This window comes from Phalacrocorax carbo, chromosome 8, assembly GCF_963921805.1.
Source record: "Phalacrocorax carbo chromosome 8, bPhaCar2.1, whole genome shotgun sequence".
NCBI lineage: Eukaryota > Metazoa > Chordata > Aves > Suliformes > Phalacrocoracidae > Phalacrocorax > Phalacrocorax carbo.
In genome coordinates, this window is record NC_087520.1 from 26,554,155 (window position 1) to 26,580,555 (window position 26,401).

Here is a 26,401-nt window from a genome sequence, read left to right on the forward strand (position 1 = left end):
AAGGAGGAAAATGTGAAGAGATACTGCAAGATTCCCCATTCAGGAAGCTTTGAGGTCAAACATCTGAATTTTCAGCCTTTTGGTACTACAGCAGAATAATACAGTGTGGCCAGCATCCATTCCTGAATTGAGGTTGCCTTCACTAACTCCAGGATTGTCCCATTTTCCAATGCTATAGAGATATGTACAAAATGGCATAAACTCATCTTTCTTAAACCCCTAAGCCAGGGAACCAGAGGAGATACAGAACCAACTAGTGTCACCTTCTGTTGTCTGTCAACTTCTTTAAATTATGTCTAAAGCCATGGAGAATCTCTTAAGTAAAAGCTTCTGAAAGTGATCCTTGTTTTATAAGTATAGTGAAGTTTGTCCAATTCTGCTAACAAAATAAACTCTCATAATTCACAACTCTGAGTCAAAGAGAAAGGAAAAATCAGAGGCAGTATGACAATTAGAATTAGTATTTTCCCTGCAGAGTGTTGTTATTGAGAGAAGAATGAAAGTAGATGAGAAATACGTGCGAAAAAGATAAGAAAATGTTATGGGGGAAACATTGAGAATAAACACTAACAGATGGAGCTGACAAAGTAGAACAGGGATCTATTATATTACGCTGATCAAAATACAAGTGGTGCTAATAAATTGTTTAAGCTTTCTACTCAGCGTTCTAGCAATATTTAGTTAGTACAGCACTAAGAATCAAAGAACATGTGCTAGAGGTAAGAAATTATTATTTTTTTTTTTTATCAGGGATTTGTGAAAAGGAGCCTGATTTATGCTAGGACCGCTTTCCATGTAAGGGAGTGTAAATTACATTTGCAATGACTTTGTGACTGTACCTCACTGTAAATATGGGTCCCAAGAGTTCCTGCGAGAGGAGCAGGAATGTGAAGGAATTTCAGATTGAAGCTGCATTAAGAGATTCTGGTTTCTCTCTTTGGGAGACGACTTCTGGTCCTCTCCTCCCCTGTGCTCTCTGTGGGAAGATTCCCCTAGTTACCCAATAACCCTGGCACCAGTTCTTGCCTTACTTCCCCACTGCATTCAGCTAATGGGAAGTAGTTCACCTCCATTGAAATCAGCAAACAGCAATTTGTTTGCTGGTACCACTGTCTTCTGTTTTGTCTTTGTGCAGCACTTGGGTCCTCTTTGATTTGGTGTCAGATTGCAAAGAGCTAACAGGAAGCCCAGCTGTTTGGTATTCACAAAGAAACCCTACTAAAGATAAATTATTGAGGAAGCAGGAGGGAAGCTGCTCAGTGGGACTCAGTAAATGAAGGATCCAGTGATCATTCTGATAATAGGAAATGTTGGAACCACTAAATTCTTCTCTGTGTTCCCATCTATGAAACAAGGATTATTATAAACCTTTGCTTTGTCTCCACCCTGAGCAATTCAGATCATACTCTATGGAAGTGGTGAGTATTTGACTATAAACAGGGAACAAAACCAAAGGACAAAGAAATGCCAAGGGTCATGATCTGAAAATCACTCTGTATTTTGTTCACTCCAAAACATTTAATCCATAGCCAGAAAAGAGGAGGAAAGAGGTTTAGGTGTACAGTTCTCCTAGACGTTTTTGTCAGACTGGTTCTTTCTGAGGACCTTCTATGGAGCCTTTTGTATTATTCATTGCTAGGGAGATTTACATGGTTGTATTTTGGAAATTTAGAAGTTTTGTACAAGCAGATCAAGTTAAAAAGTTTTGGAGTAGGCCTTGTTTTTCCAACCCTAAAGCAATTTTAATTTTAGGTTTCAATCCAAATATGATTACACAGCTCTATAGGCTCATTCCTTCTCTTTTTATTAAAGGCAGAAGTTATTTGTGTAAGTCTGATATGATCAAGAGAAGGGTGTCATTCATCTAAACAATTTTTAGATATGTCATATCAGATTTGTTCGGATTGCAAAAATGTCAACTTATCAGCAAATTAGTATGTCAACTAACAAATACATTTGTTAGTTAACATATTAAGTACTTCTAAAAACTGAAGTACTTCTAAGAACTTCCAAGTACTTCTGAAGGTTAGTACTTCTACAAGATCACACCCAAATGGCTTGCATAGAGTAAGTATCAGCAGATTGGTGAAGATATAAATAGATATAGACCTGGCCTCCTGAGCTCTGTTCCCTATTCTGGTAGTTAGAATAGTTTTTTATGATTTAAAATTTAATGCAAATTGTAGATTGAAGATGCTAAAAGGACTGACAGTGTATACAGTGTGCAATCTATAGAAATTAAATTACATACTTGATTTAGAAGGCAATTTGAAGCATGATAATTGTACTTAATTAGAAAGCTCTCCTACATGCATCTCTTGTGTTATATATTTGGGCAGCCATAGTTCAGTTGTCATTGCTGCCAGTTTCCTTCAGAGAATACAATCCAGTTGGTTCTTTTATCCATGGAAGGTTAGGTTATCGGCTTTAAGCAGCTGTGGATGGAGTTCTTTTTACACAGAGTTTGCCGGTCTCTCCAGGTATTTTCACATCAGGTACAGCACTGCTTAAATTCAGCTGTACTGTTTCCGCAGCACTTTGCACCTACAAGGTGAATATCCACAGCAGTGTGGGGCGGAGCTTGTGGTACAAACCCTGCAGACTTGAGCTGGCTCCTTGCAGACTGAACACCAGTGTCTCCTCACTGTAGTTCTGGGGCTAGGGGTGCAATGCAGAGATGGCAGAGTGGCTCCACATGAAGTCAGCAAAGTGCAACAGGGTTAGCCTGGCGCAGACTCAGCTCTGCCACATATACAGCTGCTCTCTGAGCTGCTTGTGTGCCTCTGGGTGCTCTGTAAAGAGCTCTGGGTATGGCAGCTGTGCAATGCGGAAGGATAGCCTGGCTCCAGGAGAGTGCTCCTACAGCCAAGAACACAGGAGGGTGGTGCCGAGCCATCTGATGTGCGGTGCTACAGGCGCACTGCATACCTCTCCCTCGCCCTGGACCGCTGGGCACGCTTCCCAGGCATGCCGGGGGCTCTGCAGCAGCCACCTTGGGTTCAGCTGGACCTAGTCGCTCCAGCTCTGTTGGATACTGCATTGTCTTTTGCCAACACCTTTGTTGTCGTGGTCTTTTGATTCTCAAGATATTTCAGCTCCCTCTTGTGTTGGAGAACGGAGCTATGTAATGGGCTTAAAGCTACATCTTGGGAATCACAGGATAATTATCAGTGGCACCCTGGTTGGCATATTTATTATTTGTACCAAATGAATTGGAGGGTTTTTTGTCTTTTTGTTTTTCTTTTTTTTTTGAATCATGATAATCCTGAAATTATATGTGGCTGCTAGGACTAAACTCTTCATTCATTGAGAACATTTATTTTAACTCACTTAAGTCTTTACCCAGCTTAATTCTCTCATTAGCTTAATAATTCCGATCTCCCTTGCCATTTGTGCCACACTTCAGCACACTGAAGTCTGCAAAGCACTCTGAAAAACGAGATTTTCAAAATCTGCTTTAAACCCATTATATTGAGATTTGCAGAGAGAATGGAAATACTTGAATTTAACCCCTCTGGAGATCTAATGAATATAAACTCCTGAAAAAAAAGTTTATTGTTTGAGGATACATGGCAAAACAGTTTGAGCACTTGTGCTCCCATCTGGCCCAGTCCTTAGTCAGCAGGTTAAATGGTGCTTCAGTCAGCATTCTCAGTGGGCCGTGCACTGCCCTAGACAGGAGCTTCATGAAAGAAGAGCCCTAGACTCTCCAAATAAGCTGTTGAGATGAATCTTAACTGATTTCAGAACAGTTGCATGGGAAGACACACAGTTGCCAGAAGAAAGCCAACAACAGGAATAGGCCCATGCGCCACAAACTGAGGACCACTGACATATTCAAACAAATTAATGCTCACTTTATGGTCTGACATCGGTTGTAATGCCGAGTCCTTTACACAGTGAGGTTAAGTTTGTAAGCTTTTCGTGAATTAATGCTTCGATGTGAGAGTTTTGGATGAGCAAACACTTCACCTATAGGAAGCAACACATAAAACACTAGTGGTGATACTATGTCAGTACAGTGTCATAGAGGACATTTGATGAGAAAGAGGTGAATACAAATGAATGGGTGTTTAGATATGTGCAACACCTTTATGGGCTTTGCCTTGAGCAATATGTGCAGGTGGAGATGTTCCACAGAGAAAGGCTCTGCTTCTGCTTGCTAGGATTTGAAATGCAAGGTAATATGGGGGGGTGCTGCAGCACTGACCTCAGCTGCTGTAATTATTGCTCAGAGCCTACTACCACTATAGGATTCTGTATGTAAGCATAAGCAGTTAGAATTCCTCCTACAAGTTAGTACAAAACAAGCCAATTGTTTGGCTTGTGTGCAGCGTAATATGAAACTCTTGACATTTGCAATATCTCATAATCACCCGCTGCAAATTTAAGTTGGCAAAGTGGCCTTTCTTCCAGACTTCTGGACTTGCTACACAACGGTGTGTTGTGGTTTAGGAATAATTTCCACGATGCTGTCCAAAGCCTAAGAACATGTGTATGCACTTATATCGGTTTACTTCCACTGTACTTGCATTTAATTTCTTGTCTTTGTGTGTAAATAAATGGTCAACAAATGTGAAGATGTAAACATATGTGAAAACTAAATTTCAAAGCTGCACATTAAAAATATTTGTGTAATAGCTGTCTTTATTTTATGCACATAAATACTTGTACCAGAAATTTCTGTGCATTGAGTCAAAAAGAGAAAGATTGAATTACTTAGCCGAGACCAAAAAGTCAACACAGTCAAAAGGTAAATATATAATGTCTAGGGATGCAAATACGTTAGTCTCAGACTATGGATATGTAAACAATGCACCCGAACACTTTGTAGATACGCCTGTGCAGTTAATATAGAATCGATTTCTAAAGCAGCTTGCTTATTGCTATTTCAGGAATGTGGCCATAAATTTCCCACATAAAGTATTTAATAATGTACCTGATTCTAAGCCCACTAAAATCGGAGGAGTTCTTGTGTTACATTCAGGGGATTTTCTAGGGGTGAAGGTACAGAACCGGGGTAGAATTACTGTTAGTCTTTGATTGTGTGATCTCTATGAAGGTAAACAGATGACTGCTACTCAACTTCAAACCTGTCAGAAACATTTGACAACTTTTCTTTCAATTAAGATGCAAAAGAGTAAGTTGCTTAATTTCTTGTTGCTTACAAACTCTCAAATTAGTTTATAAGGTATGAATGTTGCATGAAGAAACCTCTTAAAGAAGCTTCAGATATATTCAGTGGAGATTTGCTGTCCAGGGAAGTGATATATCATTGACATCTGCTGATTTTGTTTAGCATGAGCTTAGAATCTTTTCCTACCAGATCTGATCAGCAGGATATAAGGCTATCCACTCTCATTAGTTCTTGCCTGATTCAGTTCTTATAAGCATTTACAAGCAGAATTGCTTATGCTTACTTTTGAAACGATGTTTGCTCTCTTGTGGGTGAGGTTGCTTCGCAATCGTTTTACGGGGATAGGTTCCTGCATCTTCCTTTGGAGCACATAGTGTTGATCACACCAGCTGATGTGCTGCCGAACTATGTGGACCCTTTGGTCTGTGGTGGTATTGCCTGTGAAGACCCATACCCCAAAGCACAAACCTGTTGGTCTATAAAAGTTATCTTTGTTGTATAGGGTGAGGGTTTTTCAGGGTATTCTTTGTTCACATACTCCTTATAAATTTATGTTCATAAATTAGACATAGACTTCCATGTCTGAACATTGTCTTTATTCCTTGTTCCTAGGTAGCTTACTGCAATTACTGACATCTGGGCAGACTTGTGAATTCTGTGAATTTCCTTTACTGAACCTGGCATGAAAATTTCCCTGCAAAAAAATATCTTATTTCTTACACAGAAAGAATGGATTATAGTCCTGAGAAAAAGTACTATCAGAAGAAAATAGCCATAGCTCAATACAGTTGTTGACAATTTGACTGTTTTGTTTAAAAAATTGCCAGGATTTGTTCCTGCCATGTTAATGTTGATGTTTTTTTACAGGCACAGTACCTCATGAAAAGAACAGTGCTTTTATTCTTCCAAACTGGTATTTTTAAATTGTCATCATAAACGAAAGCACAACGGTAACAAACTTTTCCCGGACAAAAGAATGGAGAGAACAAATATAAAGTGTGCCTGAACTCAGATAAAGTATTTAAACAGGAGTGATATGGGTAGATAGGGGAACTTCTTTTTCAGTGATGCACTTGTGTTCTTCCAAAAAAATGTTTATAATGAATTATTTTAATATACATTAAAAGGATAGAAGGTCCTTTGCATTTTGTGTCTTTAATTCCAAACCACTGAAGAGGGAAGCCACTAAAGTAATGTGTGTCTCCAAAGAAATGTGGAATTGACATTATATTCCTAACTGGATTACTCTTATGACTGACTGTTACTAGCAGAAAGGCACTGGTTGTTATCAGATTTTGGAGTGCTTGCTTTGCTAAGTTTGCAGTGTACAAATAGTTTCTAACTTATTTTAACCATCTCTAATGAGATATTGTAGAGGTCCCATTCCATCCTGTATTCCTGTTGTAAGCAACTGTCCTGCTGATGTCAGTGGCACCTTGGCCTGAATTAAGCCTGAATGACTGAAACTAGACTTAGTGAAATTAAATATTCTAGAAAGCCTAAGTGTAGAACCACTTCAACCTGAATTATTGCCCAGCTCTTAAGGCTTGAAAACAAAAGCCAAATATGTTTGTCAAAGTCTGCCTTTCACTGCCTTCGCTTGGAAATTGCAATTTGAAGCGATATCTTCCATGTCTGAGGCTTAGATGTTTCTCCCTGCTTTCCCTCCCCACCGAACACTGGACAGCTGAAAGATTTGGCCTAGATTCTAAGCAAGTTTTCCCTTCTCTCACTCAATGTAAGTGGTGAGAATCAGCATACTTCTGTTGAACTTAGAGGTGCCTTTCTTGAAGTATTAGGTGAACTGCCACATCAGAGTACTCCTGACCTCTTCCTACAGTTTATTCCTGTGCTGGTAGAGATACAGTCAGCTCTGGCAGCTGTATGGTTTTAGGAAATAATCTGCTCTAAATTCATGGTCAGGCCAGCTTTGGGTGAAGGAGTCAAGTCCCAAAGAGGAGAAATGTGTGTTTCTCTTAAGGGTAAACATAGCAGCTTTCTGCTTGTGGCCTGTTTTTGGAAGTACCTCTTTTCAGTCATTTTCCAACTGCAAAATAGATGTTTGGTGTTTCTGGTCTCCCTGCTTCCAGTTCAGCCTGCCCACCAGAAGGAACAAGTTTGCATATGTTCTTGATGTAAATATACAACCTAGAGAACCAAGTTCAAGCTGTACCATGTAGTCTTGAAGCTGGCTTAGGTGCTTGGGCATTTAGCATCCTTAACAAGTTTTCCATAAGCTGCAGTGTATCCCACTAATACACAGCAGCAAGTTCTTGCTATCCTGGTTACTGTGGTTGAAAACATGACCCCAAATACTCCATATTGGATGGTGTCCTGTATGCTTTGGTAGTACTGAGGAGAAAAATGGAACTTATTTTAACCTCCACTAACAAAATCACACCCTTTCTATGATATTTTTACAGTGGCCACCAGTACTATTGCGGTTTTCAGTGCCTGCTTTAATAAAGCTAATTATTATACCCTATGTTGGTGCAGGGGCTGGGATTCCATAGGTATTCCACTGAATTTTGAGTGGCATAGTTTGATTACCCTCTGGTATAAAAGTGGCTGCTCTATTTGTTTGTTTTCTATATAGCTGGTCAAAAGTCAAAATCTGAAATCTGCCATATTAAATCTATTGCCCAAAAAGTAATTGTTTCTGTTATTGCTAATATCTGGCAACACTGGGCAGCAGTAAAACCTTAAGAAAGTAAACATGATCATAGGATTTGGAAACTGGTGTCTTCATGATGCTGTTACTTAAAAACTCTTACTCATCCACAGTATTATCGAGGAAGGATTAATTAGCTATCCAAGTGATAATTTAGGATTTCTGGCTGTAAGGAATAGACTGACCTGACACAAACTATTCTGTCAGGAAATGTAGTCTCCCCTGGCAAAGATTTGTTGATTAAAAATGACTAATGGCAATCCACCAGGATGAATTAGGTGTGATGCCTACACAAACACTTGGGTCAAGTTCAGCAGTCATTCAAGCAGTAGTGCACTATGGTGTAAGGACACCCAATATTCTTAAAGGAATATTCAGCCTTTACTTGAGGGGGTTTTCAGAGGGAGTGTGGCCAGTCAAGACCCTTACTTGAACTATTACTTAACAATATACTGCATCCAGAAGTGGTGCGTCATGTTGTAAACTTCTTATACTGATGCACATTTAACACTACATCTTCACTTCTATTTCCTGACCCTGTTGCATATAATATGAAACTTTACAATGAGAAGATTTGTCTCTCCCTGTTATAAAAAGAACACGGGAATGAGATGGGTTATTTGGTATAACAGAAGAAGCACTGCTTTCTGAATTGGGCTGTCGTTATTAGGTTGAATTGGAATACACTAAAACTTTGCACAAGTTTGGGTCAACACCTGAGCTTTACAGCTGGATTTGATGAGCTAATCCAAATACTGGATAAGTGAACACAGTGTCCCTTGTGAATCCCTGTTTTTACAGCTGGGGAAGCAGATGTTATAGATTGTGTTATTTGAGTGGTTATTCTTGTCACTTTTGCAATATGATCTAGTTGCTAATAAGTACAGGGCCTAGGGACTTAATTACTGCCCCAAAATTTGGGATCAAAGCATAATGAAATGTCAAATTCCCTTTTTATTCTTACCTTCTAAAAACTGCACCTCCAATCTATTTCACGGTAAGGAAAGAACCCTAATATTTCAAGTTTCAGTGTACAGGCAGAATCACAACTTGAGCTGTTCCTCAGGTCAGTGGAACTAAATCAAAACATTGTGAATAGATTCTACCACTACCTCACCTGCTACAAATTCAAAATCATACCCCAAGCATGATGCGATAACAGAAAATGCGTAGAACCGCTTTAAATCATAAAGGAGCAAAGCAAGAATATAGGCATTGCATTTTGCTTTACAAAGTCTTAAGCACAAGAAAATTATAAAGAAAACCTTTTTTAAAATGCTGTTCACACGAAAGTTCTGTAATAATGCAGTTCTTTCTTTGAAGATGCTGAATGTGTAACTTATAGTTCACTTCAAAGTTAGGTTCTTTAACTGTCTACATGTGTATATAGCATTTTGCTATAAATGATCTCTCTTTGCATTTGAATTATGAACACGTCATATTGTCTTCATAAGGGCAGCAGATTTCTTAGCTGTCATTCTTTGCCACTGTAGTGAGTTCCTTTGAACTCAACCCCCCTTATTGTTTTCAAAGCACTGAGTTCAGTTTACCCAACCCCCTGCCAACAGTTTGTGTATCACTACTGATTTTTCACTGTGCTGTCTTCAGAGGAGAAATCGCAGCCACAAACGCCTTGGAGCTATAAACACAGACCTCAAGGTCCCTAATGTAACCAGGCATGGTGTACACACACAGGTTATTTATGGTAACAGTGGTGTCCCTTTATTTCTACAGGGTAGGACTTGCTGCTCAGCAGGTGTGTGCCCTGATATCCTTCTATTCCCAGCACAGAAATATTAATTGATTATTCCGATTAATTCAACAGCTAATTCAATTAGCCTGATGCCCACCCTTCTTTATCCTGATCAAATTCCATTTTCCCATGGAGATGCAATTATTTATACACAGACTGATATCTTTGTTTCATAGTTCAGTTGTTAATTTTAGACCTTTTTGGTTTTGATTCCAAGTGTTTGGTTTGAGTGTTTTGCCTGTTTTGGCCCATATTGCAGAATGTTCTTTTGCTTAGGAATCAGAAAAAGCCCATCTTTCTACAACTATGGTGCTCTCCTCCCTCCTCAGTGCTTCACTTCACTTCATTGAACTATTGAAGCAGCTGAGCAAACAGAGGTCTGCTCTGAGATATTTTGCAAGTGGAGAAACAGGCCAAGTCTCTTGAACAAATGATTATTTTAAAGCCTTAAAGTCAGCTAAGTTTGGCAAGCAGTTGTCTTTGTCAGAATATTGCTATGTTTCCTTGCCATGGCAAAGTTGGTGCAAATAAAAGTGGCACATCAGGGAAGATTTGTGTCTTGTCCAATTCCATATTGCTCAGTGGCAAGTATTGCGTTTGTACTGGAAAATCCAAAGCTTGCAGAGTCAGGAGTCTTAACCACACAGGAATACAGATCAACACTGCAACTGCATTTTAACCTTAGTCCTATGGTTATTTTACAGGCTGAATGCTGACCTATTTTACCTTCTGCAGGAAACACTCTTAGACATAGAATTTTGAATAAATAGCAAAGTCAAGTCCACACTTACTCATAAAATTCAGCTGCGGGAGTGAGCTTGTACTTCGAGTATTTGGTACCATTGCCAAGAACTGATGCATTGAAGAGTTTGGGGTCTGTACAGTTTGGGCTGTTCCAACTGTTGTCACAGTTTGTCCAGGGGAGTTCAAATGTGAATGATGAAAATAGGTAATAGAGAGACCAAGCTATGATAACGTTGTAGTAGAAACCCACGTAAAGAGCTATGAGTATCACTGCGTAGCCTACACCTAAAGACAAAGGAAAACCAGATTATACATTGCATTTTACATGCAACAGTATATGCAAACACTGTAGTTACACTCAGCCATCCATGGCTGCAAAATAATTTTAGATCTTCAGACCAATAAAAGGAATTTTTGACATTTACATACACACATGTGGACACAGTGTCACTGACCTTAAAACAAAAAATACATTAATGATTTTGGCAGTTGTTTGTCAGAAAAAAGAAATTAAGCAATGCAATGTCAAAATCTGCTATTGTACAACTCTGTTGCTGATTTTCTTCCAATGCAGATGATTGCAAGCCCACGTTGCGAGTGAAACTCACTTCACCTTCATAGTGTCAGAGTCCTTGGCAACTTCTTGGAAAAGTAAACCTCGGGACTTGAGTGAAGTTTCCTATGCCTCACACTCCCATCCTGAGCTAGTTTGGAACAGACACCAATCCCTCTCCTGTTTCCTTCCCGTTGTTACTCTCCAGATTGGCTTCCATCAGCTTTTAACTAGGTCCAAACCATGCATCAAACTGTGCTGTTCCACTGAGGGGCTCAAGTGGTTCTTGAGCAGGCCAGTAAATCTTGGTGAATATCAGGCTTGGGGATGAACTGTGTGTGGGCCTTCAAACCATTTCATTATCTCCCCAGGATTACAGAATCCCCACTGTAAGCATTCTCTTTTGACTTTGAACTTTTGTTTGGTATTTTTGCATACTGTGAAATGTGCTTGGAGAGTGCCTTCAGCAAGAGACCCCCAGAGAGTGCATGTCTCATGAAAATGGACACGATCCAGTGGTTTGAGAGGAAGCTTTGGTACTAACATCAGAGCAGAACAAGTTTGTTGCCAGAATTGTAGAGGAAGCTTGCTTTACCTTGGCTTATATCATTCTTCCTTTACTCTGTTCACAGCATCGTTCTCAGGGTTATGTATAACAGGTACAGCTACAGCTGTTTTATGACTAACGTCACTGTACTGTCACAGTAACCTGCACTGTAAGTCTTTAATTCTAATTTTCTTCAGGTTAGTTTTTTGGGGACACTGCATCAGAGGCCTAGCAGTTGGGGGTTATTAGCCTTTCATATTTCTCAACAGAGCAAGGCAGTAACACACACTTTGAGTATTAATCCTTGGTTTAAAATTTGCATAAGGAACAGATGCGGACCCTGAAGGAGTAGGCAGTTCAAAGACTGCTGCATATACCAAAGTTACTCGTTGCTCATCAGGAGGCTTTTTATACATAGACCAGTTTGCTCATCCCTAACATTGGGGAAAAGATTGTGAAAGTAAAGATGAAACCCTATCTTCAAATCCGCATGGCTTAAATGAATCCAGTACATCAACACTCAAACTCTAGTGATACATTACGATCAGCAGAATGGAGCAGGGGGTGAATCACCCAAGGGGATAATTCTTAAATATTAATGTGACTGTTAAAATACTAAGTGCGAATAATATATGTTGCACTGAAATTGGATGATTTCTGCTTAAAAAAAATGTTCCTGAAATTCCTCCAATTCAGGAGGACAATGATAGATATTCAATATCAAGATTAAAAAATACAGGATCAAATGTATCTTAAATTCACTCCTCTGAAATCATAAGAATGTTCAGGAATGAATTTGCTCTCCTCTTTCTAGGTCTAGCTTTTCTTAAAAGTAACACTGCACCACCCACACTCTAAAATAGACCCTGGAAAATGCAGACATGGAAACAAACTGTGTTGGAAAGGTTACAGGGTATATTTTTAATTGCATGCATTATGAGAGCATCTTATTAGAAGTAGAGTCCTTAGAGTTCATAGCAATAATATTTATAGCTAAAATCAGTACTACAGTACTTTTCATTTACAGAAGCTGTTATATATTTGCGTAGACTGTGTACTTTTCATTTGAGTGACAGATTTGAGTTATCCCAGAAACAATTCAAAAGCATTAGCAGTAAAATGTGTTTGTATGTTATCAGAATATTTGGTCAAAACTTTAAAAGCACTGAGTTTATACTAGTGCCGAGGTGCAAATACAACTCAATGCTTATTACTTTTTGAGAATCAAATAACGTGTGCTATTCTATATCCTAGTAATAAGAAAACTTAAAAATCAACAGTAATATATGTTTAGTCCACCTTGAAAATGTCAGCTTAAAAACACAGCTGGAATGTCAACAAGACTAACATGAAATAAGTTCTGTTTTCCTTTCTCATCATCGTTTCAATCCTGAAGTCAACAGAAAGAGTACTTCTGAGTACGGTGGTATTTGGCTCAAACACTTTGAGATCCTTAAGGTCTAAATTTGCAGTTAGGTTTTCAAAATCCTCACTGCCATCCAAAGTTATTAACTGATATTGGCAGGAATTTTGACTGAGCGAGGGTCTTTAGGTTCCCGGATGCTGGGATGAATTTTGTCTCCTGTGAAGGGATTATAGAAGGGCTAGGCAAATCTATACGAAGTAATTTTAAAGTTTTGGGGCATATGTTTTATTAGCTCACTTATACATTTTTTAATTATATCTCTAATTTTGGTGTGAGTTTTTTCTTTGACTGAAAAGAAGAAAACCTGCAGTTTTGCTATTCTGTGTCACTAGTCTCCTTGAAGAGGAAAGCTGTATTTTGAGAAAGACAACTAACATTTACTCAGTATAACCTATATCCAAGCACTGGACCCGCCAAGTTTGGATTGCTATTGTTAAGCTCCTCGGCTTTTGTCAGTCACGGGATGAACATGATCTGAATTTTAAGTTTCTAAGATCAGCTGAGCTTGAGTGATTTCATTTCAGATAGCTCTGTGTTGAAAAGGCTTTTACGTAAGGTTTTAGATATAACCTGGTATAAATATAAGGGAACTTACAGTTTTTGCTGGTAAGCAATGCTTAAGAAAATTCTTGAGGCTTAAGAAATACTTGTTTCATGTACAGAAAGCATATGGCTTCTTTCACCCAGGGAGATCCCTTTATCTGTGATCAATGCCAAATGCCCCGAGCAGTATCCAAACACCTAACCTCGGCTATTTCTTCCTTGCAGAATGATTTCAACTCAGTGCACAAGGGAACACTCCACAGCCTTTTATTGAGAGGTGCTGGTGAGTTAACCTACTGGAAAACACTCAAAAGTAATAATAATGTTCAGGTTTTAATAAGTGCTTTTCATTGCTAGATTTGCAAACCACTTTACCAAGTCTATTGGAATCATTGCTCTGATTTCACAGGCAGGAAAACCGAGGTACAGAGCCCCAGATAACTTGTGTGATGTTACAAGTCTAGTTGCTGAACGACCATCTTCACAACTCCATTTTAGTGTTCTAGCCACTGTGGTACGCTGTCTTTTGCAGAGAAAGCTCCACACAATGAACTGAATAGAGTCAGTGGGTATGTTAGTCACTGGGGGAGACAGGGCTGAACTGACCTGGATGGGATTTGGTATTCCTAAATATTTGCATTGCCAGCCTCTCCATCCACCTAGAGACACCCAGTTCCTCCCACTCCCCAGTATGCAGGGGAAAGGGAGGACAGGGCTGAACTGCTCATTGCTCTCTGCTGCACTCCTCGTCAATAACCCTGAAGATGATTTCTGTGGCTTTTCCCTTTTTGTGCTCCACCTGTGATAACAAAAAGGCTTCTGACTTCAAGGGTTGGGGAAAGGTCAGCAAATATCATGCTGTCTGCAGAAAGATGAGAGACCTTTACTTTGTTAGTGATCACCAGTGTGTGGCACCCTCATGGCGCTATTTAAGTGAGCAGAGGGACACTTACCTTTGAAAACCGGACAGATTTTCCATACAGTGGCAGCCCCTTCTCGGTTATACTGTCCCAGTGCTAATTCCATATAGAACAGGGGCATTCCAGCAATGATTAGGAAGAGGATATAGGGAATAAGAAAAGCACCTGGAAGGAGAATAATTAGACATTGTAGTCTATGTTTTGGTTACATTTTGCTTTCTCTATTGTGTGCTTTTACTGGCTAAAGACAAAGCCACTGCCTTTGGGAAGTAGAAAGGATATATCAGGAAGGAAGAACCCATGTTCTCTTGTCCCTTTTCTGTACATGTTTTAAGGTGTCAGAGACAGAACCCCTGAAAAAAGCTGTAGAGCATGGCTCCTTTCCCCCCCTAATGTTTCACCTCTGCTGTTTGGCTTAAAAGGTAAAAAAATGTATCCCTGAAAATTAATCCCTAACTGAAAAAGAAGTGGTGCCAAACACAGTTGCAGAGCTAAAAGGAAAAGGGACTATGAAAAATTTTGTTCAGTTTTTTTTTAGTGTACTATGTTCAAAAGGGAATGCGGAGGCCAGCAACAGAAGAAAAAAAATGTCATGCAACTTCCTGTAAGTGCAGTTTAAATCACACTGTGTGCTTGAAAATGTATCAGTATTGGTCAGTCATATGGAATTTGGGCTTCCATGGCATGTTTTGGCTTTTGTTATAATAAATTCCCTTATTCTTCTGAAATGTGTTAGACAACAGACCCCTTCTCCAACCTAATAATACTCAATGCCGTTAATGTTGAGTATGTACTAGGGTTAGTCTGGTTTCATGGCTGGGCTCAAGTACAGCATCTTTATATTGCAGCAGGACAGTGCTGGGGCTGCTTGCACCTTCCTGGAATGCATAACCTAATGTGATTGAGGATTCTGCCGTGAGTTCATACCACAGAAACTGTCACCTGTGGAAGAATCCTGCTGTGTCAGTGCTACTATCATAAGGAGTATTGCCAACTGAAATACAGAAGGATCATCTAATGTAGAAACTATCTGAAAAATTCTTAGCTGTTTTATATGATCCAGGTCACAGAAAGAAGACTCCCCCAATGCATGGTTACATACGATACTGTAAAACAAATATAGTTGGTGTCATGTTTAATAACCAGATGCTTTCTCAGTCCTCTGCTTTGTGGTACCTGTAAATTGTAGTTTTTGTTTTATTGCATAGCTTGCTTGGTCCAGCACAGTTCAATTAATGTAAAATTTGTATTAAAAATTATTAGATTGTTTTGCTAAATAAGGAGCTGACAGAGTAACTACATAATAGCTACTGACAGCTCTCCTTAGGAATTACCTGTGAAAAAGAAACTAGATTATGAAAATCATGTCTACGTTGTTCAGGGGGAAAAAAAAACCAACCCAAACCCCAGCAGCAGCTATTTCTCCCAATAGCAAGTAGTAGGAACTTTTGCACACCTCTAAAATATGCTGTACTGGTTTAGTAATTTGAAAACTTCCTTTGCAAAAGGAAATAAATTTGCACTGCTTCTAAATATATAAACTTAGAGAGGGCAGGTGTAGTCTATAATATAAAAGCGTGACTATAGCTATCTAAAACATGCCAGTAAGCAGATTGAACTGTGTACTTAAAAAGTACTTCTGAAAGTTCTGTTGTGCTTTTAAAAGCCTGGATAGTCATTGCTCCTTTATCTTTCATGTTTGCTTTCCACAGATACCTCTAGTGTGAGCTGCCCAGCGTGGCTGTTCAGGGAGGGGAATTTGAGTATATACTGGAGAATAAGACTGGAAGAACAAACTCTGTTCTCTTAGTCATACCACAAATCTACTTCTAAAAGTAACATGCTGTACCATAATGGTAAGGACAATATATTGAGCATTCAGTCATAAGTTTAGGCATTTGAAAGTTGAAATCTTGCAGTGAAACAGAGAGACAAGGTATATCAACAGAAATAAAGAATAGCATAAATCTTTGAGAATGTATGCTAAAAGCTGAAATATATTGGTTGTATCACTTTGGGAGCAAGAATCTTCTTATGCATGCTCTTTATGTGGAGTGTAGTGTGAAGGCAACCTGCATTCCCATCAGCTACTACAGTACCAGTGATACATGTTTTAATAATATTTCAGTATTGTTCATAAGCTGCTTTCTATGATTGTCATGTTGAACTGTCATATGTTTGAATATTGCAGAGAAAAAAATATTCGTATTCAACAAATCCTTGCTAGCCTGCAGTTCTGAGGAGCTCTGTTCAGCGTTAAAACATACTCAGCTAAATCAATCTGGGATACTACATATTGCTTTCACTATATCTAGTATCTAGAAAAAATCTTTTATGTGGTTTTACTGTCAGATTTCTTGTAAGTGACAGCCTTTGAAGTGCCATACTTGCTTTGCTTCTATAGTATTAGAGTGTGTGGAGCTGACTCACAGACCTATCTTGTATCTGGGAGGTGTGGAGTTTGCACAGAGTGCTGCTTGAATAACTTAACTGTCAAGAGACGGTGCAAAACATGATGCCACAAATTGAATAGGGAAATCTGTGTTTGAGAAGATGAATCCTGGAGATGTGTAGTGGACGTACATATTAAATGCTAGCTTAAATTACATGTTTTCTAAGTATGACTAATACCATGATGAACTGTGAAGTGTACTGTACTTAGGCATGCTTGCTTATGTGTCATCTATTTGGCTGCGAGTCATTCCAGGCTTTAGTTAAAGGAGGTTTCTTTCTTTTTTTTCTTCCCCCGCCTTGCCCCCGCAAGGGATTAATAAATTGTGGTGTAATTTTCAGCAAAGAGCAGTTACGCAGTATGGCAGGGTTTCATAGCTGGGTTACTTTTCAGGTAACTGAATGATTGAAGTATTTTGAAATTGAGATAAATATCAAAGTAAGAGTGCTTAGTCACATCAAGTTGACTTAATGTTTTGGAGAGTTCTGGAAACTTCTTGTTTAGCAGCTTCTGATTAGGTAAAAAATACCAAAAAGGCCGATATTTTGTAAATATCTTGGTATTCGCTCTTCTTTTCCTAGCCAATATCCAGAATCAAACTTCACGGTGTTCACTGAACCCTTTCTTAGATCATGGGCACTTCAGCGGAAAATAAATAATGGTCAAAGTATTATTAAAATTTCTGCCAACTAGAATGGTGTGCAAATGCTTCTAAACAGCATATGTGTGATGTATGGTCAAACCGCACTCTGTGTTTGCACAGGGTCTCTGTTGTAGGGCTGGTTTGTGTATAGTATCTGATGAACAAGAGGTGCTGTTTGGAGGGAGCCTTCATACCGTCCTCTGTGTGTGTGACTAACATCCTGTGGGCCAGGCAAATAGCATCCTGGTGGGCCTCTCACTTTAGGTCCACTGGTGTGAATTTGAGCATCACACCAGACTTCTCCGAAGGAGCAGCCTCACTGTTAATGCCTACCTGTTCTATGAAGTCAAAATGTGTTGTGACACGATGTCAGCTGTGCTGCGCCCGCCTGTGCCACTGGCCACAGAAACTGCTGTGCTTTAATTGCATGAAACTCGGGGGCCAGTCAGATTTGTATAGCCCAGACAGCTGAACTCTTAGGGAGCACACAGTTTGGCTAACACTTCAGACAAGCTTGCCAAGACCTACCTACCTCAGAGAGCTGAGGGAATGCAGTCTGTGGGATTGCTGCATTGGCAGTAACATACTGGTAGCACTTTAGGGAATTCTACTCCCCCAGTGTGTGATGGGAACGGGCTGAGCACAAAGCTGCATCCCACAAGGCAATACTGGTTTCAGCAATCCCTAATGGTTCCTAATTTCCCTTTACAGCTAAAAATCTGAAGTAATTAGCATTTGTAACACTGCCCTGGCATAGAAGCCATGCTTGGCTTGCTACTGAGACACATGCAGCTCAAAAGCCACAGGTCAGCCTTGGCTGCATCTCTCTGTTAACAGATTTCATGAGATCCATATACATCCCTTAAGGTACCAGTGTATACCTGCAGTTAAGACAGCCTTGTGTCTTATACAGAACTAGATTAGGTCAAACACTCAGCTTCTACAAGAACTGTCTGTGTGAAACTTTAACTGGAAGCATACACAGAGGGGTTCTTTTTAGGAAAAAAAACCCACAAACCTACTACATTTAATTAACGAAGGACAAAATACAAGACAGGCTTTGCATTCCTGTGTTCAGTGCCAAAACAACTTCTTAATTTTGGTATAACAGAATCCATGCAAAGTGTGTCTTCTCTGATATTCAGCATTCACAGCATCCTAGGGGGTGGGAAGCAAAGAGGAACACAGCTCTAAATACTCCTCTCAATCCTACAAGGAGGTCTCATCTCGCTTTTATATACCAGAAAGAAAGAAGGATTAATTTATTAATGATTGAAGAAAGATCATTTAAACAGCTGCTGTTACCCTAAAATGATTTGTTGATGCACATACAAGAAGCAGGCCAGGGCAGGGGTAGTTGAAACAACTTTGAACTATTTGTGCTCATTAGCCTTCTGCGCTTGTTACCATGGTTATTGTAGTCAAAATGTTAACTGGCGGGGAAGTCTGCTAAAACAACAAACTTTGAGCAAATATTGCAGTATGTTTTTAGATAGGAGTGTTTCCAGTACTTGTGCAGGAAAAGAGTTTAAAACCAAAGATCTCCCAATCGGTGAACTGAAATAGAAGTTATTCTCTGTATCTGATCATCACTGCTTGTTTTTTTCACACAGAATAACTAGTACTTCAAACAATATCAGCAAACAGTTGACACTGCAGTATGCTTGCTCGGTCAATGAGGATAATGGGTAGAAACTCGAATCTGTGCAGACTTGTGAATGAAAAAGGAAGTCCCCGATGCAGAGATCTTGAAATCTAGCTTGTACGAGGTCACCCTCGGTAGAAAAACTAGGTAATCGGAAAGGCAGGCATTTCTTAATACATGAATGTTAGTTCTGGCTCTTCAGCAGACTAGCTACCAGCTGGCTTGCACAGCCACCATGAGCACCTCTGAAGGAGGCGAGCTTGAGCCTGCTGCCAAGTCCTGGGAAGAAGGGGAGGAAGGGTAGATCTTTACTGACCTCTGATTAAAAGCAATAAGGGCTTGTGTGGTACAGCAAAGAGAAGTCAGAGATACAAAGGAGCAGCATGATGTAACCTCAGTGTCAAAGCCAAGATGACGATTTTAACAGCAGCTGTATGATGATGTTGAGCCCAGCCAGCAATAGATTATAGTAGTCAAAAATAACATTTTTCTGCAAAACAGATCGCATGATATACTATAAAAACTTCAGCAGCACTTTGCACATATAAAATTCTCCAAGCATGCAATAAAATCTTCCAAGTATGCAATCTTTTTCATGGAAAGTATTTCTGAATCATAAAACTAGTGGAGCTATACCATGGTGAGTGACATGTTTCTTTTGAAGCTCTTATATTTAGCTATTCCCCCTAACAAACCGTTCCTAGATTTGAACCTATTTATATTTCTACTCTCAATTTGGGCTCAGAGCCTTCAGTTTTTCCAGAATTCCAATTTTAATAGCGTTCCTTTCACTCAAAAGAAAGTGAAAACAAATAGTTTCCAGAAATGGTTCGATGCTGTTCATGGGCTGAGGCCAACTGAAGCCTACATTTTTTGTCTTGAGCTGTTAACCTGCTACTGCCTTGAAATCATTTGAAGTGCAGTATATTTATAAGCTGGTCACTGGGTTGTAACAGAAAGGGTTACCCAAGCCCTTCCATACAAACCCAGTCATCTCTTTGGGTTTTTGTTACAAGGATAATAAGCTAAAGAAGCCCATTAACAGCTATTTTGAACAAATTAATGAGAGTTAAATATACCCAGCCACTCAGAGCAGCATGATTCATTCATAAATAACACCCAAGTCATTGGCTAAGGTCCTATTTACATAAGTTAATGAAATGATCACATTTACAACAGTGTGATAGTTGCAGCAACATGCAAGAACAGAACCCTAGCCTATGTTGTTTGACAGGAAATTAAAGAATAAATATAGAGACATGGTGGGTTTGGGAGACTATAAATCAGGTTGGTCCAAGATGGCCAGTGTGGCTGTGGGAGCTCTGGAGCTTTGCAGGGGGTTCCTGCTGCTGACCTTCACAACACTCTCACCGGTGCTTAGGAATTTAAGCCATTCCTATCTTCTGCCATAAAAAGTCCAAAAATCTGCTTAACAAGGTTGCAGCGTTAGCTTTTGGTTTTATGTCATGTATCCTTATAGCAGAGGTACTGTTGGAGCTGGCCCCTTTGTTTCGAAATAAAAGAAATAAAAGAATTAGTCTCAAGGTGAGTTTTGACAGTAGTTTGGTAAGTCAGTAACCTGGAGTTTGTAATAATGTGGAGGTCTAGCTACTAAAATTCCTGCCCAAATCCATCTTGTTGGTTTTGTGCCTTCTTCTTCTTGTTTAAACAAGAAATGAGAGAGTGAGCGAGCTGGAATGTGGAGCCAGCTTTTAAACTGTTTGTGATTTATGAAATCCCTATTACTAATGTTCAAAAGGACAGGGTTTGTAGGAGTGGCAGTATCCTCTCCTGGAACAGCTAACACTGTTGGGAACAAAATGGCAAACTTTCCAGTTCGCAAGCTCTTCAGGAGGTGCTGGTCAGGGGAAGTGCATAGTATTGGACTGCTGGGTCAGCGTGCAGATGCCTAGCTGGAGAACGCTGCTGCTTCACAATAGTCATGACTGGTAGCTTAAGAGATGCTAAATAAAAAGAAAAAATATTATTCTATCATTTTATTAATAGGAGTGTTCTATTCATGTTTTATCCCCAACCTTGCAATTATTACAGGTGGCATAAGGATATGTTCACCTGCAGCTGCATATCAACAAAACCACCCATGTAAGGCGTAGGCTGTACTTGAGATGTACAAAATCAAGTGCCTGTCAAAATGTACCCTGATTTATTGGTGGCAGAACATGCATGGCTAAAAATATTTTTGAATTAAGACATCAGAAGTTGTTTGCTGTGACCTTGTGGATCAAGACAAGCAGGTTTTGCTGGAGTCCAGTACTAGAAAATCCATAATAACATAACCTCATGTGATAAGTTTTCCTCAAAAAGTGCATACTGAAAAACTGTTTTCAGTGATGTATAGAATACAATCATGTACATGAAAAGAAAAACTACTTCATCAGCTTTAGCTGTCTCTTAAGTGTAGGGAAGTCCTTGCTTCGTGCCAGGGAGATTTTGGCAACTACAGTTTTACTTCGGTTCAGATACAGGCTGTTAGTCATAGTTTTCTCCCCCTTCTCAGAGAACTTGTGTGTTCATTTGTGTCCGTTTTATCTGAGTCAGCTGTAAGCTAAAATGAATGTTTTCAAAATTCATGGATCTATCTGATTTTGATGCCAGAATGGATTATTAGATACTTTGATCTAACTTCCTGTCTAACATAAACCAGAGTTTGAGACAGAAAAACATACAATCCTGATTTGAAGATACCAGGCAGGTCCTTTGCTTTTTTTTGGTAGTTTATTTCATAGGTTAATAACTTTGTTTTTACAAAAAATATTTTTAAAAAATCATTATTTCTAATTTGAATATATCTGACATTTGATTGTGGCAGTGCATTCCCTGATAAATTAAAATACCCTGCAATACTTTCTGTTTCCCTCCTGTGAAGATGTTTAAGCACTGCAATCAACTGTTTCAGCCTTCTTTTTATAATCTGAAAAGACTGAGCGAACGAAACGGATGACAGTGTAATAGTGATTCCTGCTTTTCTGGCTAAAACTCCCACCTTACAAGTATTTCTTGGTGTAGCAAGTTCATATAGTGGCAGGTTGAAGAGTTATGTGGGCACTTTTTGTACCCACATTAGGTTACAGTCCCTGCTTTCTGAGCTGTGCATTTGATGCTTCAGGAATGCCAAGTTCATATCCCTGAGATGTTCCACCTCTCTAGAAAAAAGCCTGGGATGAACCCTCTGGGTTTCAGTCCCTTGTTTAGGCAGTGTTAGTCCTTACTTTGGTCTTTCTACTCTTTCTAACATTCTTAGGATTGCCCTTGTGGGAGCTGCTCGCTGTCCTGTGTAACATTGTACAGGGTATACATGGGAAGACCTGCCTCCTAGTTGTGCCACCTGCGCTGGGTGCCTAATACAAGGTGACACGACGGCCCTGGCAGAGCTGATGAGAGCCATGGTACCGGCTAATGTACACAGTGAGACAAGGTGTGTTAGATGTGCTTTGTTCTGTACATGTAACAGTGTAATTTCTGGTTCACAACACCACCTCAGATGGAGGGTGTTTCTCTTAAAGACTGCTTTTCTTTTGCAGGTTGCCAAAATAAAAAATATCCCCAAAGTTAAGCACCCTCTGGGGAGGACACAGTACCCATTTTAGGCAGCATGAGGCTCATAACTGTGCCAGGGTAAAACAAAGTGCTTAAGACATCTTAAATCAGCTCTAGACAAGTGCCAGGTAGCTTTCAAGAGGATTAATGTACAAATTAATGGGAGGTAAATGCCTTGAAATTCTGCTAGAGAAGAATCAAGTATAAACACACTGAGGTACACTTAAAACTTGCCTTATCATTTAGTGATTAATCCAATTTTAAGTCGCAACTCCAATTTTTGGACTCAATGACTAAAGCAAACATTCCTTTTCCTTCAAGGCTTTATTAGAGATTTATAATAGTGTAATACTTTCTTTACTATCTTGATCTTTACACACTCTTGTACAGCAGAATCATCTAAAAATTCTTCCTATCAATAAAGGGTTATGCTCTGTCACAGAAGAATGAGACAGTTATGTGCTCCTATCTATAAGAATTCTAGTAAATCTAACCTTTACTCTCAGTCATTATAAATGAAGCCTTCAGGGTGAATGTTCTTCTTGACGCCACTAAAGGAAGCAGAATAACTATACTGTAAACTACATACCATGCATGTTTATACAGGACTTTAAAGTGTAAGGCAAACAGTTACATATGCTATAAAGCCATTCTCCGTGTTTTATCAAAACCCACCTATGTTTTCTGTCAACACTACTGGAAAGTTTTCTTTACATTCAGTATTCTGGTACACCCATATTTCTTAAACATGCTATATAAACTACAAAGTAAAGATCTGACACATATTTTGAAATTGATAATATGCTATCTAGCCATAAATAATATTTTCTTCTATAAAACAAATGTTGCATCAATTTAATTTATTTGTAAACTTTAATGGCTGTGTGGGATGCTGTTAGCAACAATTTTGGCAAATTTACCATTACAGTGATGGCTACTACTGCATAATTGCCTAGAACAATGCAAACCCCTGTACTCTTATCGAAAATCATAGTTGCTATTGGATTGTACTAAAATTTCGGAAGGTCTGGGCAAGGGTAGCTGCCAAATGGCTGTGGCTTCTTTACTTTGTACCTTTCTATTAGCGCTGATCACAGGAATTTCACAAAAACTGTCACAGCGTTCTTCACAGACAACCTTTGCATTTGGAAAAAAATCTGTATTTGGCCTAGGGTAGTGCTGGTAATATTCTGTATGCAGTGCAGAGCCATCAGGTGGGGTCTCTTGAGATTTTAGGGATTGTGGGCACAAAGCAAAACTTTTCAGTAGCATCCCTACAACAGGAGGACTCTAAGAACCACTTGTCTTGATGTTGCCTTGCTGTGAAGGGTAAACTGAGTCTCACCTAGACCAGTATGAAACTACAACAGTGCTGTATCAATCTAGCCATACTGGCTAGCAACACCCTTCCTTCATTTTCTGTCTGACTACTCCCCCTCTTCTGTGGGAATTAATCAGACAAAAGTTTTAATTTAAGTTTGAAACCTGTGCTTTATGTTTGTTCTTATTTACTGAACTATTTTCTTCATTGGCTTCAAGCAATGAAGTAAATTTTCCCCTCCGTCCAAGCTGGCCAGTACAGACCTTATCACTGCCATTCTGCACAGGGCTTCCTAGCTAGAAATGCCATAAAAGAATGTGAAAATTGCCTCAGGGCCCATCATAGCTCACGGCCAAGATGAAGCAGAGGGCTGTTAACACTTCGAAGCAAAAGTGCAAACTTTTCCTAGGGCAGGTTGTGGGGCAATTTTGTTCACTGATTACTCAGACCTTACGATAAATCAGTGTGGCTGAGCTTGGTGTTTTCAACTTATCACAGAGCTATATTATTCTTCATATTTCTAAACAGCTTTTAAACACATAATACCTCATGAGTGTAAAACGGTATTTGGAAGGAAAATGTAGGTGATCTTGAAGATCTCCAAATCTCTTAATTTAGGGTTAGACACAGCACTTTTGTCATCAGCCTCTGTATGCATCAAGGAAGGATTAACCTGTAATTAAGAAATGGCCTGGTAACTGTTTTCTGTCTTTTCTTTCTTTCTTTAAAAGAAAAAACTTTCTTTCAGGGAAGAGTCAAGGGAGAGGGAGTAACCAATGCCTACAACTGCCAATTTCAAAAGTTCAAAAACCATGGGCTGGGCCCCAGAATATGCCTGCTGGCTTTTATTCTTGTACTTGCTTTGTATTTTCCCAGCATTTCTCTTTAGCCTTGAGAACTAGAAAGCAATTCTTGCCTAATCATTTGTCTCTGTGAAACTGTGACAGTAAAAAGCACTTCTTAAAATAGTACTTTATTTTGCTGCTTGCGCCCTACATAGGAGAATGCCGAGGTCATAGTCTAACTCTCACAGAGTAGATTCATTTTGTGTAATAATGACCATCATCTATGTAAGTTCTGACATATTGCTTATTAGGTAAAGTACTGAGCTATTGCACTGAGTGAAGATCAGTTATTAGTCAGTGGAAGTCTTCTGTATCAGTTTAGTCTCAAAGTTTTTTATTACTTTACTTTGTTTTTTTTCCTCGCATAATTTTTAGTCTGGAAATTCTGTCTACTTAGGAGTCCTTAAGAGAGACGTCTGTTGTTTGGGTTGAAATCCTGGCTCTGGTGACGTCAATGGAAAAAAACCACCCATTGACTTCAGCTGGGTCAGGATTTCTCCCTTGTGGTTTATGAATCTATTGATTTTAACTAAGGCTGTAGAGCCACACATAAGTGAGAAACAAACTGCAGAAAAGGAGCAAATGATCAAACTCTTCCCCAAAACAAAATCCTGGAGTGTCTCCGGTCTCAGCAGCACCTGCCTCATGATCTCATTGACACATCTGCATTTCTCTTTAGAGGAGACAAAAGCACTGCACAGCACAAGCTATTCCTTAGTTTTTGATAAATCTTATAAATAAGATGCCTATGCACGGTATAATCACCCCTCAGTTGGGAGCATGAGCTTTTGAGCTTTCGAGCTTTCTTCTAGCATCAGTCTTATTGGACACCAGAAGACAGATCCCATCCTGCATGCTGACAGTCATGTAGCAAAGTTACTTCTGAGTAGCTTCCAAGCTGTGAACTTGATGTTTTGATAACACTTGGCCTTGAACTTTCTAATATCATAGTTAGTCAAATATACTTCATTGTTCTTGGTCACTGAAACTCTGCTTTCTGTTACTGGTGTTGTGAAATAATGATGCTTCTGCCAAGAAGGCGAGGCGCTGAGACCTGCTGGAAGGCGGGTTACGTTAACATTGAAGAAGAAGAAAAAAAAGCATGGCTCTTTATGGTAGTGAAAGTCTGTGTGGAGCCTGTTTGTTTTCCAAAGGTAAATTTTTTGAGAGGACTGAAGAGAACAACCTCCTAAACTTAGTATTCGATTTTTTAAATTATTTCCTCCTGTATCACTCCTTGGGGGGGAAGGGACTGTATCTCCATTTTAACATTGCACTCATTTAAAAAAAGGTATGTTTGGGGGTAACATCTTGTTATCAATGGATTGTCTCCTTGCTGTCATTGTGGCCATGCTGACAAGTGAGCTGCTTGATGAGAATTAGGCATCACGAAAAGCTGCCACTCCTACAATGTCCTAATAAATTAAATTAATCAGGAAATCCAAGAAGGGTCTGCTTGGGAACAATCATTGCTATTACTGGGCAGCTCTGTATTTGAAAGTCATGAGACACCCTGTTAGGTCCTCCAGTAGTTTTTGGTTTTTTCTGTAAATGCAGTAGGTTGCTGTTACATTATCAGGTTAGGATCTACTGAGATCTATGAGGATCTACTGCTCCACCTTGTGGTCTGGAAAAAGTTTTTG

General features: G+C 39.4%; 1 protein-coding gene across 1 annotated transcript in view; it reads right to left on the reverse strand.

Moving 5' to 3' along the window:
• The window catches only part of SLC6A2 (solute carrier family 6 member 2), a 74,685-nt gene that overhangs the window by 35,937 nt on the left and 12,347 nt on the right, over positions 1–26,401 (reverse strand). The window contains exons 3-4 of the mRNA XM_064459367.1: positions 14,328–14,459; positions 10,353–10,590 (exon numbers count right to left, since the gene is read on the reverse strand). Coding sequence (XP_064315437.1) covers positions 10,353–10,590; positions 14,328–14,459 — 370 coding nt within the window. The remainder of the gene's footprint in view (positions 1–10,352; positions 10,591–14,327; positions 14,460–26,401) is intronic.